We start from the raw sequence: 17390 nt of genomic DNA on the forward strand, positions 1-17390 counted from the left end.
CTGGTGTGAAGTGTATTCATGTTGGGTCAATTCATTTTACAAGCTGTAACAATGTACAGTGATAGAATGTATAAAAGAAATTAAAATGAAAACAAATCAAATAAATCTTAAGAAAAGTGAACATTTAAGACAGTTAAAAAAGGAGAATGAAGAAATGACTGAAATAATTTACTCCTCTTCTTTTGGAGAAACAAGCCTAAATACATTTGCTCTATGCTCACATTCATATTCTCAGAAGTATCATGAATGAGGCAGGATATACGTATGCTATATGTGTATTATACTAGAAGTTTTTTTTTTTTGCCAATATGCAACATTATATTTTACTTGCCACATATATATGTATGTGTCTACATGCTTCCACCTTTAAGTATTACATATAACATACAGGATGTTACAGCACTTTTCTGTAAGATAAAATTTTATTATCTCTGAGAGTATCTGAAGACTCAGTGGCTACCAGATTCTAGCCCAAAAACTAGGTCCTGTACATAATGCTCACTGAAACACAGTTGCTGGTTAATTTAAAACTATAAGACCACTGGAAATTTCAAAAAAGCCCCATGAATGATATTTTGAGAAAATAAAAGGCTCCAGTGTTAATGAAACAAAGAAAGTCTAAGTTCAAAGTAATGTCAGGCATTATCTATTATGAGTTCTATCTCCTTATTGTTACTAGAGAAACTCAGTACCACGTGGGCTGAGTTATATCCTAAATCATATTAGATAGAAATAGAACAGAATTTAGAACTCAGGTTTTGATATGTACCATTCAGATATGGATGCTAAGGATTGTCTCCTAGGTACCAAACTGTAGGAAGGATGAGAAGCTATCAAAGACTCAGCAAGCTTTCTAAAGTTGATGTCTAGAGGATATAAAAGGTGTATTTGAGCATTAACTCTAAATTGACACACAGACATTAGAAGATTTTGTCTTTTGAAGGTAAGAAAGTTATAGAACTGAAAAGCATCCATTCATTCATTCATCCAAATATTTACTGAGCATGTGTTATCTTTCAGGCACTATGCCAGAAAAAGACACAGCAATTCTCATGGAGTCTGTAATTTCAGTCAAAGTTATATGAACCAGCTTTGAAACTACAAAGAAGGATGTGAGCTTTTTATTTATCTTTTATTTTTAAAAAATCTATGAGACACAGTAGATACCAATAACTACAATATCCCAATAAGGTCTACAATAGCAAAGAGCAGAATCAGCACTTACTCTCTTTCAGTGATGTCTTTACCTGGGTTATTTCCATGATTATATCATCAATTATGAGTTACTGACTACTCCTTCATTGTGGTCCAGAGCTTAGTAAGACTCAGCTAATGTGACTTTTAGAAGCATCAACGTATGGAGTAGAAAGCAGAGCAGACTGACCTCTGGGTTATCTTTGTGTACTAAAGCCTTTTGAAAATCAGAGGATCTGCTTTTGGGACCAATTTCAAAACTTTAATTACCCAGAGACTGTTACCAGCATCCTCAAAGAGTGACAGCTCAAATTACACATCCGATTCTTGGTTACATCCACTTCTATCATCAATGGTGCTAAATGGTTAAGTTAAAAGTTTAATATTATTTGTCCCTTCTATCCTGATAAGATTGATGGTGCAATAAGAATCCTCAAGGGCAATATGAAGATTCATTTTCACTTTTCTGGAGAACTGTCACAAACAATTTCTATTTTGGTCAACATTCATAAAATCAGAACATGTCAGGACTGGAAATGACCACTGGTATTATGTGATACAGCATCCTTAGATGGCAGAAGGAGAAACTGAGACCCAGAAAAGGTAAGTGATTCACAACTGGTGAAACTGCTAGTTAATAGCAAAGCTGGGACTAGATTTTAAGTCTTCTGATACTTGGTCTATTTAAAATTTCCACTACTGGGACCAGCAGATGGCATAATGGTTATGTTGCTGGATTCCCACATAGTCAACTATGGTTAGAGCCCTGGACCCAGTGACTTAAAACTCATGTTGGGTGTGTGTATGTGTGTGTGTGTGTGTGTGCATGTACACCCAAGATCCCAAAAGGAGAATGGAGGAGAAGGGATTACAATGTTGGCATCCTCTCTGGAGGGTGATTTCTGTCTCTCTGGCAAACACACAGGCCATATAGCAAAAATCTCTCTAAATTTTTTTCCGCTATTTAATATTGTCTTGTCAGCAGCTAAATGGTGCATTTTGAATGAAAATATGACTAGCATCTTACCAGAATTGACATGAAATTATATACTACATGATGTGTTCATAATGTATGAAAAACTATGCCCTATGCCAAAACTCAACCAATTTTAAAACTGAATGTCAGAAGACTGATCTCATTCCTAGAATACCAAGTGATCAGGGATGAGAAATGGTGAAAAGTTTTCTAAGTCAGCTACCATAAACCAGTATTCTTCACAAGTGTCCACATAATTGTCAGAAGATGTACCCACTGCATACATGTCAATACACAGACATTGAATATATGATTACTGTTAAGGCTTAAGATAACCAGGCACAGTGGCACACACCTGTCATCTCAGTTACTTGGGAAAATGAGGTAGGAGGATAGTATGCTTGAGGCCAGCCTGGAAGATACAGCAAGACTCTGTCTCTAAAAAATGGGAAAAAACATAGCTAACCATTGCTTCCTCTGTATATAAATGCAGGTACACAAATAGAAATGAGTAATTCAGAGGAACAAATAAATTAACCAAAACTTAAATTAGGAACTCCAGGAAATAACAGGAGCTGGAACAAGAATGAAGGCAAGATATACCTTAAATATGGGAGACATTCAGAACCTGAAAAACTGCCCTGAAAATAATGGAGGCAGTATGATGTAGGAGGGAGATAATGTCAAGACTCAGACACTATTAGAGTTAGAGAACACGGACAGTAAAAATCGGGGCATTATCCATGAATTCAAAGTAAAATACAGACCAACAGGACACAGGAGATCACAAATACCAGCAGGAAGTCTAGGTGGATAGTCATAAATCCATGTGGAAAGTCAAATATTTGTGCTAGTAGAACTATAGAAACAGGAGGCCATAAGAAGACAATAGAGTCACAACCCAAACCATAAATTTTCTCAGCAAACACAACAATCAGAGTTAGAAACCGACTGAAGTCACTGCTGACGTCAGCCTGGCAGGTTTTATTTATATTGCATTTTACTAAGCAGGAACCACCAGAAAACTGTGAGCAACTCAGATGCAATAAATGACTGTAGACACATGCCTGGGATTGAGAATAGACAGAGGGTAGATTAAGGTCATTAGGCAAACATATGTAACAACGTATATACAACATGCAAAGTAACCAGCAGGAAAAGGTAGACCATCCTTTGGAGAGGAGTTGCCTCTTGACTGTTGCAAGTAAAAAATGCTGAACAGTTAACAAGTCCCCACAACCCCATTTTTCACTCTTTTGTGAAGTGCTTCAGAGATATTTAGAAAGGGAACCTGATGAAATGCTGATTGAGTCAGCAGGTTTACTACTGAGTTTCATTAGTAATTCTTCCCAATATTTAGCAACCGCAGCGTCTTTGAAGGAGGAAAGGACCAGCTTGTCTAAAAATCAAATCCTTCCTAAGGGACAGCTGGCAGAACTATAAGGTCAAACACTTCAGCTGGTATTATAGAAAAGTAGGAGAAAACCAACCTTCAGCTAGAACTAATATATGTAGAACAGGTTATGACCTCAATTGGTTTCTCCATTTCTGCACCAACGGGAGATAGCAAATAGCATTTACTTTCTTCATGAGTGAGTGGAGACTAGAAACAATGCTAACAGATTTAATAACCAATATTTGAGCCATTCTAGTCACGACATCCCAAGGAAGATATAACAGAGCTGGAAAAGATCCAGGGAAAAGCAACTAAGATGATCAAGGGGAAAGCTTATCTTTCATTCAAGGACAGACTGAAAGACTAAAAAGGATTAGAATTTCTCAGACTGGGAAGATGAAAATGAAAAGCATTAGTGTGTGTGTGTGGGGGGGATATGAGATTAAAGTCAACTCTGGATAAATATAAATGTATTACTGAATTCCAAAGCATTTAATTGGGGCCTTTCTCTGAGATTAAAGGATGCCCATTCAAGAGAAATCAAAACATGCCTTTATTTATATAGCAGTCAGTACATTTGTAAAACTGACTGAGATAGGGAATGGGAAAATTTGACACCACTGGATAAACTCATTGTCAACTGAACATTAAGAAATGGTCATTTATTCATGACAATTATGAGGTTAATAGAAAAACCACAATTGTGTCTTCATCTGGGACAAAGTCCTGGATTAGTTGCCCAGTTGGTCCGATGCAGTGTGAAGTTGCTTACGCTGTTATTATTACATGTACTCTGCAACATCTTGGCAGCAAGTTTGGGATTCCTAAATTCTTTTGACAGTCCAGAACACAGAAGAATAATTTTCTAACTCATTAAGAAAGCAAGAGAGTCCCAGCTCTTGGCTCTGTTTGGTTTACCCATATGGGAGTAAGCAACATAAAAAGGTGAAAGAAATCCTAACAGAATGCAACAGCTGGTTAAAGGCTATTATATTGAAATTTTCATGAGTTTGACAGTAGGCCAAAAAACTACAAAATGGCAGAGAGTAGAAAAGGCAGTTGAAACAGGTTGAACATTGTTGGTGATTATTTTTTCAGTGGCAATGAAAGTTATAATCAAATAACATGAAAGAGATGCTGGCAGGAATAAGAGAGCCCCAAGGGAGAGAGAATATGAAAATTGTAACAAAGATGTATGGAATATGATCTATGGACAAATAAACTAGACAAACGTGTAGCTTGAAGTAGCAAAATCAAAGATTTTAGCATCATATGAATAGCCAGTGTCAGGATGCAAGCAAATGTGCCTGGTTTGCAATCTTCAGCAAAAGATGTCATTAATAATGTAAAACCTTGGGGCCAGAAGTTGGTGTGGTGTTCAAGGTGCTAGACTCCAACATTGCCAACCACAGTTGGACTCCTGGACCTGATGGTTTGACAAATCATGCTGGGCACATGTGCATGTGTACCTAAAATCCCAGAAAGAGAATGGAGGAGAAGGGACTGTGACACAGCCAACTTTGCTGAAAGATGATTTCTCACTTTCCCTCTCACTGTGTCTCTCTGGTGATCACATGAGTCCTATGACAAAAACAAACAAAACAAAACAAAATAAAAAATAACCTAAAACTTGAAGGATGAGTGCACAGCTCAACAACCAACCAGGAACTGGACTATTGGTTGTAGAAATCTCTTGTTACTTAGATGATCAGTTTATCCCAACATTGAAATGGAAAAGTTATAAAGCATTAAAAACAAAACAAAACAACAACAAAATAACAGCCAGAGAAGACACCTGGTTTTGTATCTGGGAAGGTGTGACTAAAAGTTCTTGAATGGATGTCAAGACAGACAAGGTAAGAAAGAGAAAAAAAATGGGAACTTGTTGAAGCAATGTCATGAGAAGCTTATTTTTAATGTTATTTTTGCCAATAAGGTATCTCAGATTATGAGTGGCATTGGCCAGTGTGTGAAGTCCACTGAACCTGGTACATTGAAGTAATTTGCTTTAAACAGAATGCTTTAGAAAACAACAGTAAGTGGTAATAATAAAGACACAATGACACTAATAATCTGCTTATTGACAATATGAGTTTTATGAATGTGTTCTCCCTGTAGCACAGTTTAACATTTTGGATTTCTATTTAAGAAATTATATAATCCCTGATTTCAAGTAGATTGTAGTTGTAGAGAGAGTTGTTCTCCATAAAGTTTCAGAGATACCTTTGAGAAATCATGTTATTTTTCATTTCAAGGAATTATCATTTCAGAGGATTTTAAGGTCTACATATTTACTGTTCTACCAATTTTTCCTGTTCTATGTCTCTTACCATCAAGCCAGGAAGAATAATAGTCTTAAATTATAGAATAAGATTTAAGGTCTTTAAAGAACCTGGAGAAATTAGAGAGTTTTGAGGACACATTTGAAGATAATGAAGTAGTGGAAAAGTTTTCTATGTTTCTTTTTTTTTTTTTAAATAAGAACTGATATCACATTATTAATTAAATAATTAACTTTAAAGATAAACCGTTTGAACAAAAGCTGAGATCGGATTTTCAAGTTTGAACAAAATCATTGATTGAGTCATATCCAGTGATTTTTAGACCTTAAATAGGACCTTAGACATCATCCAGTCCAACTCATGGTTTTAGAAAGAGGAGAATAAGGCTATATACAGGTTAAGGGACTTGTTCAAGGCTCCATAATCTGCCAATGGCAGAGCCAGGACTAGAGTTCAAGCTTCCTTATTCACAGATCAGTGATTTTCAAGTACATGAAGGAGCATTAGACAAAAAGGATATGTAGCTGCTCTCTAATTATACTGAAGAAAAGCAAAGGGCTAATTTGTGGAGAGAATTACAGCTTTTGTGAAATTTGTCTACTTTATAGTTTTTAGACTGAATTCATTTCCATTTCCCACATCAATATACTGGGATCTCTTGTGATAGATATAGAGGAAGATACCTATTTTGGGAAAAAGCCTAGCCATGGAGGTGCAGGCAATAGGAGCACTGTTGCACGACTCTGGAGACCATCTGTGAAGGCTCTGGGTTTGCATCCTGCATCTACCTAAAACTACCTGGCACACCTGTGATCTTGATTGACTTGAAGTTTCAGAGAAGGATCATGACATGTAGACCCTGTCAAAGTTGCCATCTTCTCATTTTCTCAAGAAACAAACAAAATTTAGGAGAAAGGATAGTGGAACTGATGGAGCCCTAGGAATCCCTGTGAGATTTTAATAAGCCCCAAACAGGTAGTAATTTGGAGAATAATGGCTTAAAGGTGCTTTAGATTCTTAGGCGGTTTTAAAATTTCATCCAAAAGAGGAGAAAAAGAGCATTTCAGCTCATAAAGGAATTAGACAAAGTGAGAGCTCTATAGATGGGTTGAACAAGTAGCAGATCTCAAATGTCTTAGTAAGAAATAAAAATCTGTGATGATGAAGACACTGAGGAAGACAATTACTGTAGAGAGTTTGAATAAAATGGTCCCATAAACTCTACATTGGAGGTAAAGCAATATAGTGCATGTCTAAATCAACATTTAATAGGACACATTATCTAAATAGGTATTTAAAATATGTAATGTGGAGCAACTAAATGAATCAATTCAACAGTACAAAAAAATAAAAAATTAGAAAATTAGAAAGCAGGATCCAAGTCTACTAAAAGAAAAATTTTAGAGTTAAGAGATATGTCATCTGGAAAAATTTAATAATTTAAAGGGTAAACCATTGCCTAAAGGATGTGTTTTTCCCCGAAAAGCCAAAAGAGTCCCTTCACCTCCATTCTTCTGAGTTAACCGAATAGAGGCAGCAAATCAAGTTTTTTGAGCACTGTAGTAATGAAGATCTAGGACCGTTGTTATTGCTTTGGAACTGAATTATGAAGAATTGATGGGCAGTAGAAGAATAAAAACTCTCAATAAAAGATGGCAGGCTGAAAAAAATGGGAAAACATTTCATTGTTTTTAGTTATGGCGGAAGCAAATTCAAAGACTTCGGTTGGTACCAAAGACTATTTCATAAACCTGATTAATTTTAATTGTCTTTGGGGTACTCAATTGAAAGTTAAATTTCAGTTAGACTTTATTGCACAATTGAAGAAAGACTCTTAAGACATCATAATAACTCACTAGCCTCTCTCCTTGCTCTTCCCTGTCAATACAATGTATTGTAATTTATATTTCATGGAACTCCATCAGCAGGAGTTTCCAAGCACTTTTATTCCTTTAACGGCACAAATGGTCCTAGAAAAGAGCACTATTCTGTTATTGTCGTTAGGTGACAAATACTGAGTGCTGCGTATCAAGAATGAACACCTCAGCTCCACAAATCCTGGGCTGCTGTTCTCTGCCTTTTGGATATGTGATGTTTTCTTTCACCTGAAACAGTGTAAACACAACTACAGAAAATTTCCATTTTTGTCTGAAGAAGAAATGTGGGAAGCCCCCTAAATAAATAGAACTGTTCTTACAAATATTGATTCTCAATAATAATATGATCTGGAGCTTATTTTTTTTTTCTGTTGTGAAAAATCTGACCACCTCCCTCAAACACAAAACACACCATAAATGCTACATTAAATGAATTTTCCTTAAAAACAGTTCCCTACTGCAGCAGCAAATTTACAGTGATAATTTTAGCATGAGTTTGCCATCCAAGCTTCCTCAGGGTAAAAATAAGTAGGTTTCAGAGACCAGGCTAATGTCTCATTAAAAAAACAAAAACAAAAACAAATAAATTTGTTAATATATAGATTAGCAACAATAGATGTTCTTTAAGAATTTGATTTTTCTGACTTACTTGATATAGTAGGGCACTTTGTTTGGTGAGATGGCTCTCTCCCAGGGACCCTGGACAGAGGCTGGAAAAGGAAGAAAAAAAAAAAAAAAGAAAAAGAAAAAAACGACAAGGAGGTCAAATTCACTGCAAACAGGAAAGACAACATTAATCTCTAGAATTACAATTTTACACTGATATTGTCTGTTTGCTCAGTTGCCCATGAAGACAGAACGGATTAACCTGCTGTTCTGAAATTTCTGTCCTAATCTAAGTGAAATTGAACTCATTCAGGCACAAAGATAAATGCAAAGGGAAAAAAATAAGAAACCAAACGTCCCACTGCTAACCCTATAGAACAGATAAGAAGCTGAATGAGTCGATGAACGGGTTTTCTCTTATGTGTCTCTATTGGGTGCTTTTCTTATAACACTTCCTGTTTCTGCCTCTCAATATCTTTTACTATTTGATCGACCCAGTTTTATTAGTTTAGCTGCTGAAAAATCCCTCTGTGATATATTTACATTCTAAGTTGTTAAAACGAAAGCACTATGCTTATCACTGAGCTATGCTTGTTTAAATTTGGTTTAAAAAGAATCCAAATTCATTTACCAATTGTATGTTTAATTGGTGCATCGAAATGGTACCTGGCCATCATGATCTTATTAGAAAGGATAACCTGAAGTGAGAGAGTGATGATAGCAGTTAGAGTTTCTGAAAGCTCAAGCTCTAAAAATGCCTTTTATATACTGTTCGATCTGATTGTTTTCTTTCTTTAAGACAAAATGGTCATGTTCAGGAGATGCTGTAACATTTCCTTCACAATAAAACCTTCCTCCTAAATATAGGTGTAAGCTCTGAACTTTGAAGGAACATAGACTGTCATCAGAAATAAAAACAGAAGAAGCATTATTATTAACATGCAGAAATTTTAGATGTACACCTTTCTCCTGCATTTTCATCCTGCTAATGATCTGAAGTCAGCTGATACTGACCATTCTTTCCTCCTATGAAAAGCTCCCTTCTAAATTAGCCTCACAGTAAATTCACTCCACAGCGTATTGAGATGTAAGAAAACGTCAAAGCTAATATATCCTTGACTACGCTGTATAATATGAAAGAACAGCTTCTAATAAAAGTTAACTTCACCCAGTGCCTGACAATTTAAGGGTAATGAAACTCCAACTTCTTTGTTTTATATAAAGTAATAGAGGGATCGAATCACCCAACCTTTTGCCAGACATGCTGCTTTGTACCTTGGAGATATGTCATTTAAATGATACAGGAAATGAATTTGTATTTAGCTGCTAATTATACTATTTTTTTTTCACTTTGGCGGACTGACATTTTTAATATGGAGGAAAAAGACATAGCTGCTCTTTTGAAATAGTCCCACACCTTCAATTTCTTCCTGTCCTTTCTCTAATCCTTTCTTCTCCCTTAACCTTTCTCTTCCCTTCTTTTTCTATCCCTTCCATTCCCCTCATCTTTTCCAACTCTTCTCCTGTCCAGTTTTCTTCTCTAGGATATTGCTCTCCTATCCAGATTAATTCACAGAGTAAATAAGACCTGATTTAAGAACTTGGAGTAGACTCCCCAACTTATCTGGTCAGAGTCTGATGTTACAGAAATACAAAAACCTAAACCCTAGAGAGCAGGAAATATGGAAAGAAGCCGGAAATTACAACACCTGGCTGCTCAGTGCACTCTCTTCTTGAAATCACAACATAATGAAAGGAAGAAGAGAACTCTGGAGAGCATGTGGTCCAATCCTCACCGGCTGTGAATGCAAGACTGTGAATGCCTTTACTGAGAAAAGAATGGCTATTCTTCTCTTAAAGTTCCAGATCAATACAAAATTTTAGGTTTTTGTAATTAAAATTCTCAGTTGATTATCTTCTTTTGAAGATTTTTAAAAATGCCTTTCTGTTTTTATGTGTAGCTATCAAATAGGTCTAATGCTGAGATTCCATGCATTTTTTTCCCTTGAAAGATGTTTTTCCCCTTTGACTCACAGTTTATAAATTCACCTAAGTGACTGCTTTGCAGTTGTTTGAAACCCTGAAATTTTACCTCAAAAATGTCCTTGATGCAATAAAAAAAGGAAAATGACAAAAGCCTCCCCCCATCCCTTCCCTTCCCTGTCACCACACACACACACACACACACACACACACACACACACACACACACTGGAACTACTTGCTTTAAAAATAGCACACAATTAGAAGATGGTTCTGTGAGACTGGACTCAGTGCTACTTCTTAAGAGATTATTAAAGGGTTGTCGGCAATTTCATCCAGGGCAGCCAGATGATTGTGGTCTTGCATCTATTCAAAAGTTGATCAAATATGTGGTAACCCTCGGAAGTGTGTCCCAGAATTATCATTTTATTTCTTGCAATAGTACCGATGCCAACAACAGCTGTTTCTTATCTCAGTGTACCAGTAGAAGCTTGTCATCCTTCACAAAGCTAGGCTAGTAATAGACACACACATCTTTTATGCCTGATGTGTCCATTTTTAGTAGCCCATCAAAAGCAGATTTATGGGCAAATAGTTTTTATATGACACCGGGCTGTCCTCTGGTATTTTCTTATACAGATGCTTCTATAACCACTAGGTGTAATTCCAATGCAGCTTTGTGATTCAGATTCTCGGGTGTAAAAATCGTCCATTATCATACGGCACCAGCACCATGAGGTATTGTCTACTGAATTTAAATAGCAAACTACACATGAGTTTATTTATTCCAAAACCAACCTCTGAATTTCCCCTTGTGTTACAAATGCAGTGTGTTATTAAGAGCAAGAAAGGGTAACAATTCTACCTTCAAATGCTTTTCCTCCCTCGAGGTGACAGGATTCAATACTGTGCCCAAGGTGGTTTTGAAAATCACAAACAGAAGCCATGCTATTTAGGAGAAGTTCTTATTTCAATCATTTTTTTAAATGCATGATGAACAGAATGTGCCAAGTGATGCACCCTGGTGTTAAGCCATATTTTAATCGACACAGGGGCCTAACCAGAAAATTAAAAAGAATGCTAATGTTATTTAAACCATGCCAAAGAGCACTCTCTGGAATTCAAACCCAAACATATTCACTAATCTTTCTACTTTTCTCATATTTGGTGGATTTGAAGGTTGGAAACACAATTAAGCTATAAAAAAGTTGGGGGTAGGTTAGAAAAATAAAATATTGTGTTTATTGGTGATGAAATGGAAAACTCACCTCTGGGGCTAAGAAAAAGGCATTTTTATGAAATAGCAAACTCACCTCTGGGGCTAAGAAAAAGGCATTAGGGAGGATCTTTTGGCCACTGGCACTTAACTTTTCAGCAATGTTTTGGTTTGGTTTGGTTTTTGCCACAGCGCACATGCTCTCACAGGAGAGAGACAGAGATAACCTAGCTACCTCCATTTCTCTGTCTTATCGAGCTTTTTGGCATGCATGTGCATACACACAGGTCTGGTGTGTTTTTCAAGCTGCTGGGGCTGGGACTTAAACTGTAGGTGGTCATGTGGGATCTGGCTCCTTTAAGCACTGGGCTATGGGGCTGGCCCAGTAAATAAATCTTAGAAGGGACTATAATGTCATCATGCCTAAGTTCTTTACACTATGTCTGATATCTAAATTTATCCTCTATATCATTTGCACCAGATGATTTTCCAGGAGCTGCTTAAACAACTTCCCTGTCATCACATTGTGTGGAAGCACTCTTGTGAATTTCCCATAGTGTTAGAGGTGATTAGAAACAGCTTTCTTTTATTCTAGTCAGAATCTGCCTCCCTGTGATCTATAATCTCCACCATCAGTTCTGTTTAAAATGTCCAAAATAAACCATCTGATCATTTCAGAGAGGCTCATTTCTAAAAGCTCAAATGAGCTTTTACCTGATAAAGACAAAAATAGAGGCCCAATTCCTAAGGATATGAAACAATATCTAACATCATTTCACTCATTACACAACACATTTTTTGTTGTTGTTGTTGTTACAAGGTGTGTGCACTAGCCAGAGAGGGACAGTGAGAGAGAGAGTGAGAAATCAGTCCCTAGGGGAATGGCCATGCTGCTCCTCTCAGGATTTTAGGCATGCACCCATATGCCTAGCATGATTTTCAAATTACCAGGTCTCAAACTTGAACTGCAGAGTCAGCCATGTGGGAGTCCAGTGGGAGTCCAGTTCACCACGCCACCTGCTGGCTCCCACAACACATTTTTACAGAGAACCTTCTATTGTATAAAGTGCTGGTGCTATTGTAGTAAGACAGACAGACAGACACAATTCCTGCTACTTTACAGTTAAGTTTAGTTTCTGAGGGTGTTCCAGCATTGAAATCAACCAACTGGGCCCAGTCACAGTGGTGCCCTCTGCATGATGGCTAGGGCCACATAGGAGGTCCAGGCTTGGCTCCTGGTCCAACCTAAACCACATGGCTGTGGTCTTAGCTGACTAGGAGGCTGGGCCAGGAGGGAGTGTACTGTGGTGATATGCTGTCAATAAAATACCCCTCTCTCTGCCTGTCACACATTCATGTGTGTGTGTGTGTTGTGTGTGTGTGTGTGTATGTATGTGTGTGTGTTCATGCTCTCTCTCTGGTAAAAAGCCTAATCATCTGGTATTTACTGAACACACATTATGTGCTCAGCCTCATGCTTGGTATTTGCAGGCAGGGGTGGAGTAGGGTGTGCGGTGGGGAAAGAGATCCTAACATGCCCGTGTCCTTAAAAACATTATTATTTAAATGGGATCAGGTTTTAGAACATACATTATGATGGGACAGTATCAGTCAGGGTGTTGGCAGGAAACATGGTACACTCAAGTGGGGGTAAGTTGAGGAGAGTAAAAGGGTTATTTACAGATGTGTGCAGGGTTTAGGGAGATAAGGCATTATATTAAAAATGGGGCAAGGTCAGCACGTAGCATGATGGTTGAAACATTGGACTCCCACATGGCCAACCGCAATTCGAGTCCTAGACCTGTTGTCTTGAAAATCATGCTGGGTGCATGTGTGTGTGTGTGACCAGAGTCTGAGCAGGAGAATGGAGGAGAAGGGATTGTGGCATAGCCATCCCTCCCGGGGGTGATTTCTCACTTTTTCTCACTGTCACTCTGTCTCTCTCTGGTGAATGCATGTACCCTAAGGCCAAAACGAAACAAAACAAAACTGGGACAGTGCACATGCACACTGTTCTTGTGACAGAATATTTGGTCTAAGGGAAGCAGGCAGGGAGGGAGTGGGAGGAAAAACCATTCTGACTGCATTCTTCATTTCTTACCATCTCCTATTATGGTGCTCCACTGGCTGAGGCCAGCCTGAAGCTAAGCATGCTGGTAGGTCCCATTTATGCAGTACACACAGGTCAATCTCCCAAGGCCCAGAGCAAGTTAGCCTCCTATTTTCCTGCAAGTTCTCCCTAGCATTTCAACTATTCCACTATAGTTCTAATAGTTTAATTTCTCTAAAGTACTATTTATTTGGAGCATATTGCTCTCCCTCAGAAACCTTCCATAGTTCTCCTGTATATAAACTAATTTTTATTTTTGAGAGAGATGATTGTGATAGGGCACATGCACTCATCGGAGAGACAGAAGGTGAGAAATCACTCCCCAGGGGGAATGGCCATGCCACAGTCCCTTCTTCTCCTTCTCTTCTCAGAATTTTGAACACACATGCACACGCACCGAAGGTGAGTTTTAAGCCATTGGGTCCAGGACTCAAATTGTGGCCGACTATGTCCAGTGATAAAACCATGATTTCATCTGCTAGTCGTTGTATAAACTAATTTGAAAATTTCTTCCCCTGGTACCCAAGGCCCTTTCCATGCTGACTTCCTTTCACTTTTTCTCCCAGTCCTTCCTGCCATGACCCCAATGCTTCCCTTGTCCATGTTTTCAGATTCTCATGCTCTGTGATAGATAGTTGCTTGTATTATACCCAGTCTCCTCTTTTTATGTAGCAGAATTCCCGACTGTTGGGTGCAGGAATGTTCCCAAGGATGATGTCTGTCAGTTGAGGATATCCAGGTGAGCCTTCTGGAAAGTTCTTTAAATGTGACTGACTAAATTGAGAGAGAAATTTTACCCTTTTCCCATTCTCCTTTGTCCAGCCTGGAATATGGATGTAATGATAGCTGAAACTGTCATACCCAGGAAAATGGAAGCCATCTAGACTGCAATCCCCCAGAAGTAGATGCCAAAACAAGGATGTGCATACAGTTAGAGTACTAATTTAAGGAAATACTGGTGGAACAGCTGGGAGGTGAGACAGGAAGGGAAGAAAACTGATAAAAGATGCATTATTGCTTTGGTCTCTTAGGGCTTAGGGCAGCTGTGACTTCAGTGTAGATCACATTTATTTCATAGTTATCCCATCTGCAGAGTAAGGAAACCAGGTTAGTTATCTACTCTTGCTGGAGGGGTACTCCTGGAGTATGGGGGTGTTCATTAACTCCCTGGTTCTTCTAGTCTGCCCCTCATGCTAATGAGTGTGCTCCAATGACTGGAGAAGGCCTGATAGGCAGAGTGGCAGATGTTAGTACTTGGAAGCCAATGTTTGGTGTGCCTGGGCAAGGTGGATGTCAGAGAGGAGAAGGACAGGGCCCTGACAATTTACATTGCAGAAGCCATGCATGAAGAGTGACTGAGAAAAAAGATATGAGAAATTTTGCTTCCTGATGATTATGAGTCACCATTCCAGCTCATCTCTAGATCCCTATAAGAGAAACTTAAAATCCCTACTTTATTCAAGCCACTGTTGAGTTTTCTGTTACACATAGCCAAACTTGCCTCTCACTGAAACTCACCCATCTGAAACCCCCCACCACCTATTCGAACCATCTATGGAGGTTCACACCATTCTGGGCTCAGCTTGTGTATCACCTCTGATATCATCTCTCTCATTTTCTTTAATTTTCAGTAATATTTGTTTTTCTTGTGACCATAAAAAACAATATGTGATTGTAGAAAATCACACAGAAGAAAATTCAAAGCCCTCAGTATTCCCATCACCTAGACATAACCTCTTAACATTTTCATATACATCATTTTGTATATACATGTATTTATATAGAGGTATGTTTTTCTTAATTTTTAAGAATTATGTATTTTTAAAAATAATTATTTATTCAATTTTATTTATTATTATCACTCTTTAATTTGCCACAGGGCACATGCACTAATGAAAGAGAGAGAGAGAGAGAGAGAGCGAGAGAGAGAGAGAGAGGGAGAGAGAGAGAGAGAGGCCAGGTGGGTGGCTGGGACTCGAACTGTGGTTGGACATGTGGCAGTCCAGCACCTTAACTACCACACCACCTACTGACCCCTTTTTTCTTAATTTTTAAAAATTTGTTACAGGGTATATGTATTTCTCAGAAAGGGAGAGACAGAAAGAGAGAGAGGGAAAGTGAGAAAACACCTCAGGGGAGATGACCACACCACAATCCCTTCTCTTTCATTCTCCTCTTGGGAGTTTGGACATGTACACACACACACACACACACACAGATTCAGTGTGTTTTTCAAGCCTCAGGATCCAGGACCCTAAAAATGCAGTTGACCACATGGGATTGAAGTTTCTTTAAATGATGCCACTGTGGGGCCAGCAGGTGGCATAGTGGTAAGAAGCTGAACTCCCACATGGCCAACTGCAGTTCAAGTCCTGGACCTGGTAGCTTCCTTTCTCATTTTCCCTCTCTCTGTTTCTCTTTGGTGAGTATACATACCATATAGCAAAAGAAAACAAAAGTTAAAGAAAAAGAACAGATCAACTTCTAAACAGCAAAATTATCCATATTAGTCCCAAAATAGAAGCAATCCAAATATACAGCAATTGATGAGTAAACAAAATGTAACAGAGCCATAAAATGGAATACTTTTCAGCTATAAAATAAATGACATACTGATAATGCTACAACATGGATGAACCTTTGAAAAGATTATGCTAACAGTAGATCACAGACCACACAGAAAACTAAATAATAATAATAATAAACAAAATTAAAATAACGAAAAAGACTTTCCCAATGGTTGGTCCTGCACATAGTTATTTAGTGAGATTCATATCCCATTGTAGATGGACAGGATTTTTTGTCTGTGTGTTTTGCGTGTGTGTGTGTGTTTGCCATAAAGCATGTGGCTCATTAGATAGAGGCAGTGACAGAAAGAGACAGAGAGATGCAAAGTGAGACATCACCTCCTAGGAAGGATGGCCACACTCTAACCCTTTTTCCTCCACTCTTCTCCAGGGATTTTAGGTATGCACGTACATACACTCTGAATGACTTTTGAGCTGCTGGGTCTGGGATTCAAACTGCCATTGGCCATATGGGAGTCTAGCACTTTAACCATCATGTCACCTGCTGACCCTGACAGACAGGTTTCATTTTTTATTTTTTATATTTTTTGTTTTGTCCTTAGAGCACATGTACTCACTGAAGAGGGACAGAGACAGTGAAAGGGAAAGTAAGAAATCAACCCTCCAGAAGGAATGGCCATGCCGCAATCCTTTCTCCTCTTTTCTCCTTTTGAGATTTCTGGCATGCATGCATGCATATGTGCCTGGCACGATTTTCAAGCCATGGAATCTGGGACTTGAACTTCAGTCTGCCATGTGGAGTCTAGCACCTTAACCATCATACCACCTACTAGTTCCCAGACAGGTTTTTAAACACCTCTTAAACTTAAAATATGTTAGAAGAAAATGTAACAATCCTGTTACATTCTCATATATTCTATAGCTGATTTTTTGTTATTTTAAAAATTTAAATGTAGTAAAATATATTTTTTTGTGTACACAGTGCAGTGAATTTTAAAACATGCATAGATTCATGTAGCTACCATCACAATCAGGAGACAGTTTGCTCACCTCAAAAATTTCCTCTTGCTGGGACCAGCAGTTAGCATAATGGCTATGTCGTTGGACTCCCACGTAGTTTACCACGGTTCATGTCCCAGACCCGGTGGCTTAAAACTCATGCCAGGTGTGTGTGCATGCATGCCCAAGATCCCAAGAGGAGAATGGAGGAGAAGGGATTGCG

At 38.2% G+C, this 17390-nt stretch overlaps 1 protein-coding gene across 1 annotated transcript in view; it reads right to left on the reverse strand.

Annotated features, from left to right (window-relative positions):
- DMD (dystrophin) overlaps positions 1-17390 on the reverse strand; it is a 1496890-nt gene that overhangs the window by 238589 nt on the left and 1240911 nt on the right. The window contains exon 32 of the mRNA XM_027775723.1: positions 8375-8435. Within this exon, the coding sequence (XP_027631524.1) occupies positions 8375-8435 (61 nt within the window). The remainder of the gene's footprint in view (positions 1-8374; positions 8436-17390) is intronic.

The sequence above is a fragment of the Tupaia chinensis genome, unplaced genomic scaffold (genome assembly GCF_000334495.1).
Source record: "Tupaia chinensis unplaced genomic scaffold, TupChi_1.0 Scaffold000600_1, whole genome shotgun sequence".
Lineage (NCBI taxonomy): Eukaryota > Metazoa > Chordata > Mammalia > Scandentia > Tupaiidae > Tupaia > Tupaia belangeri.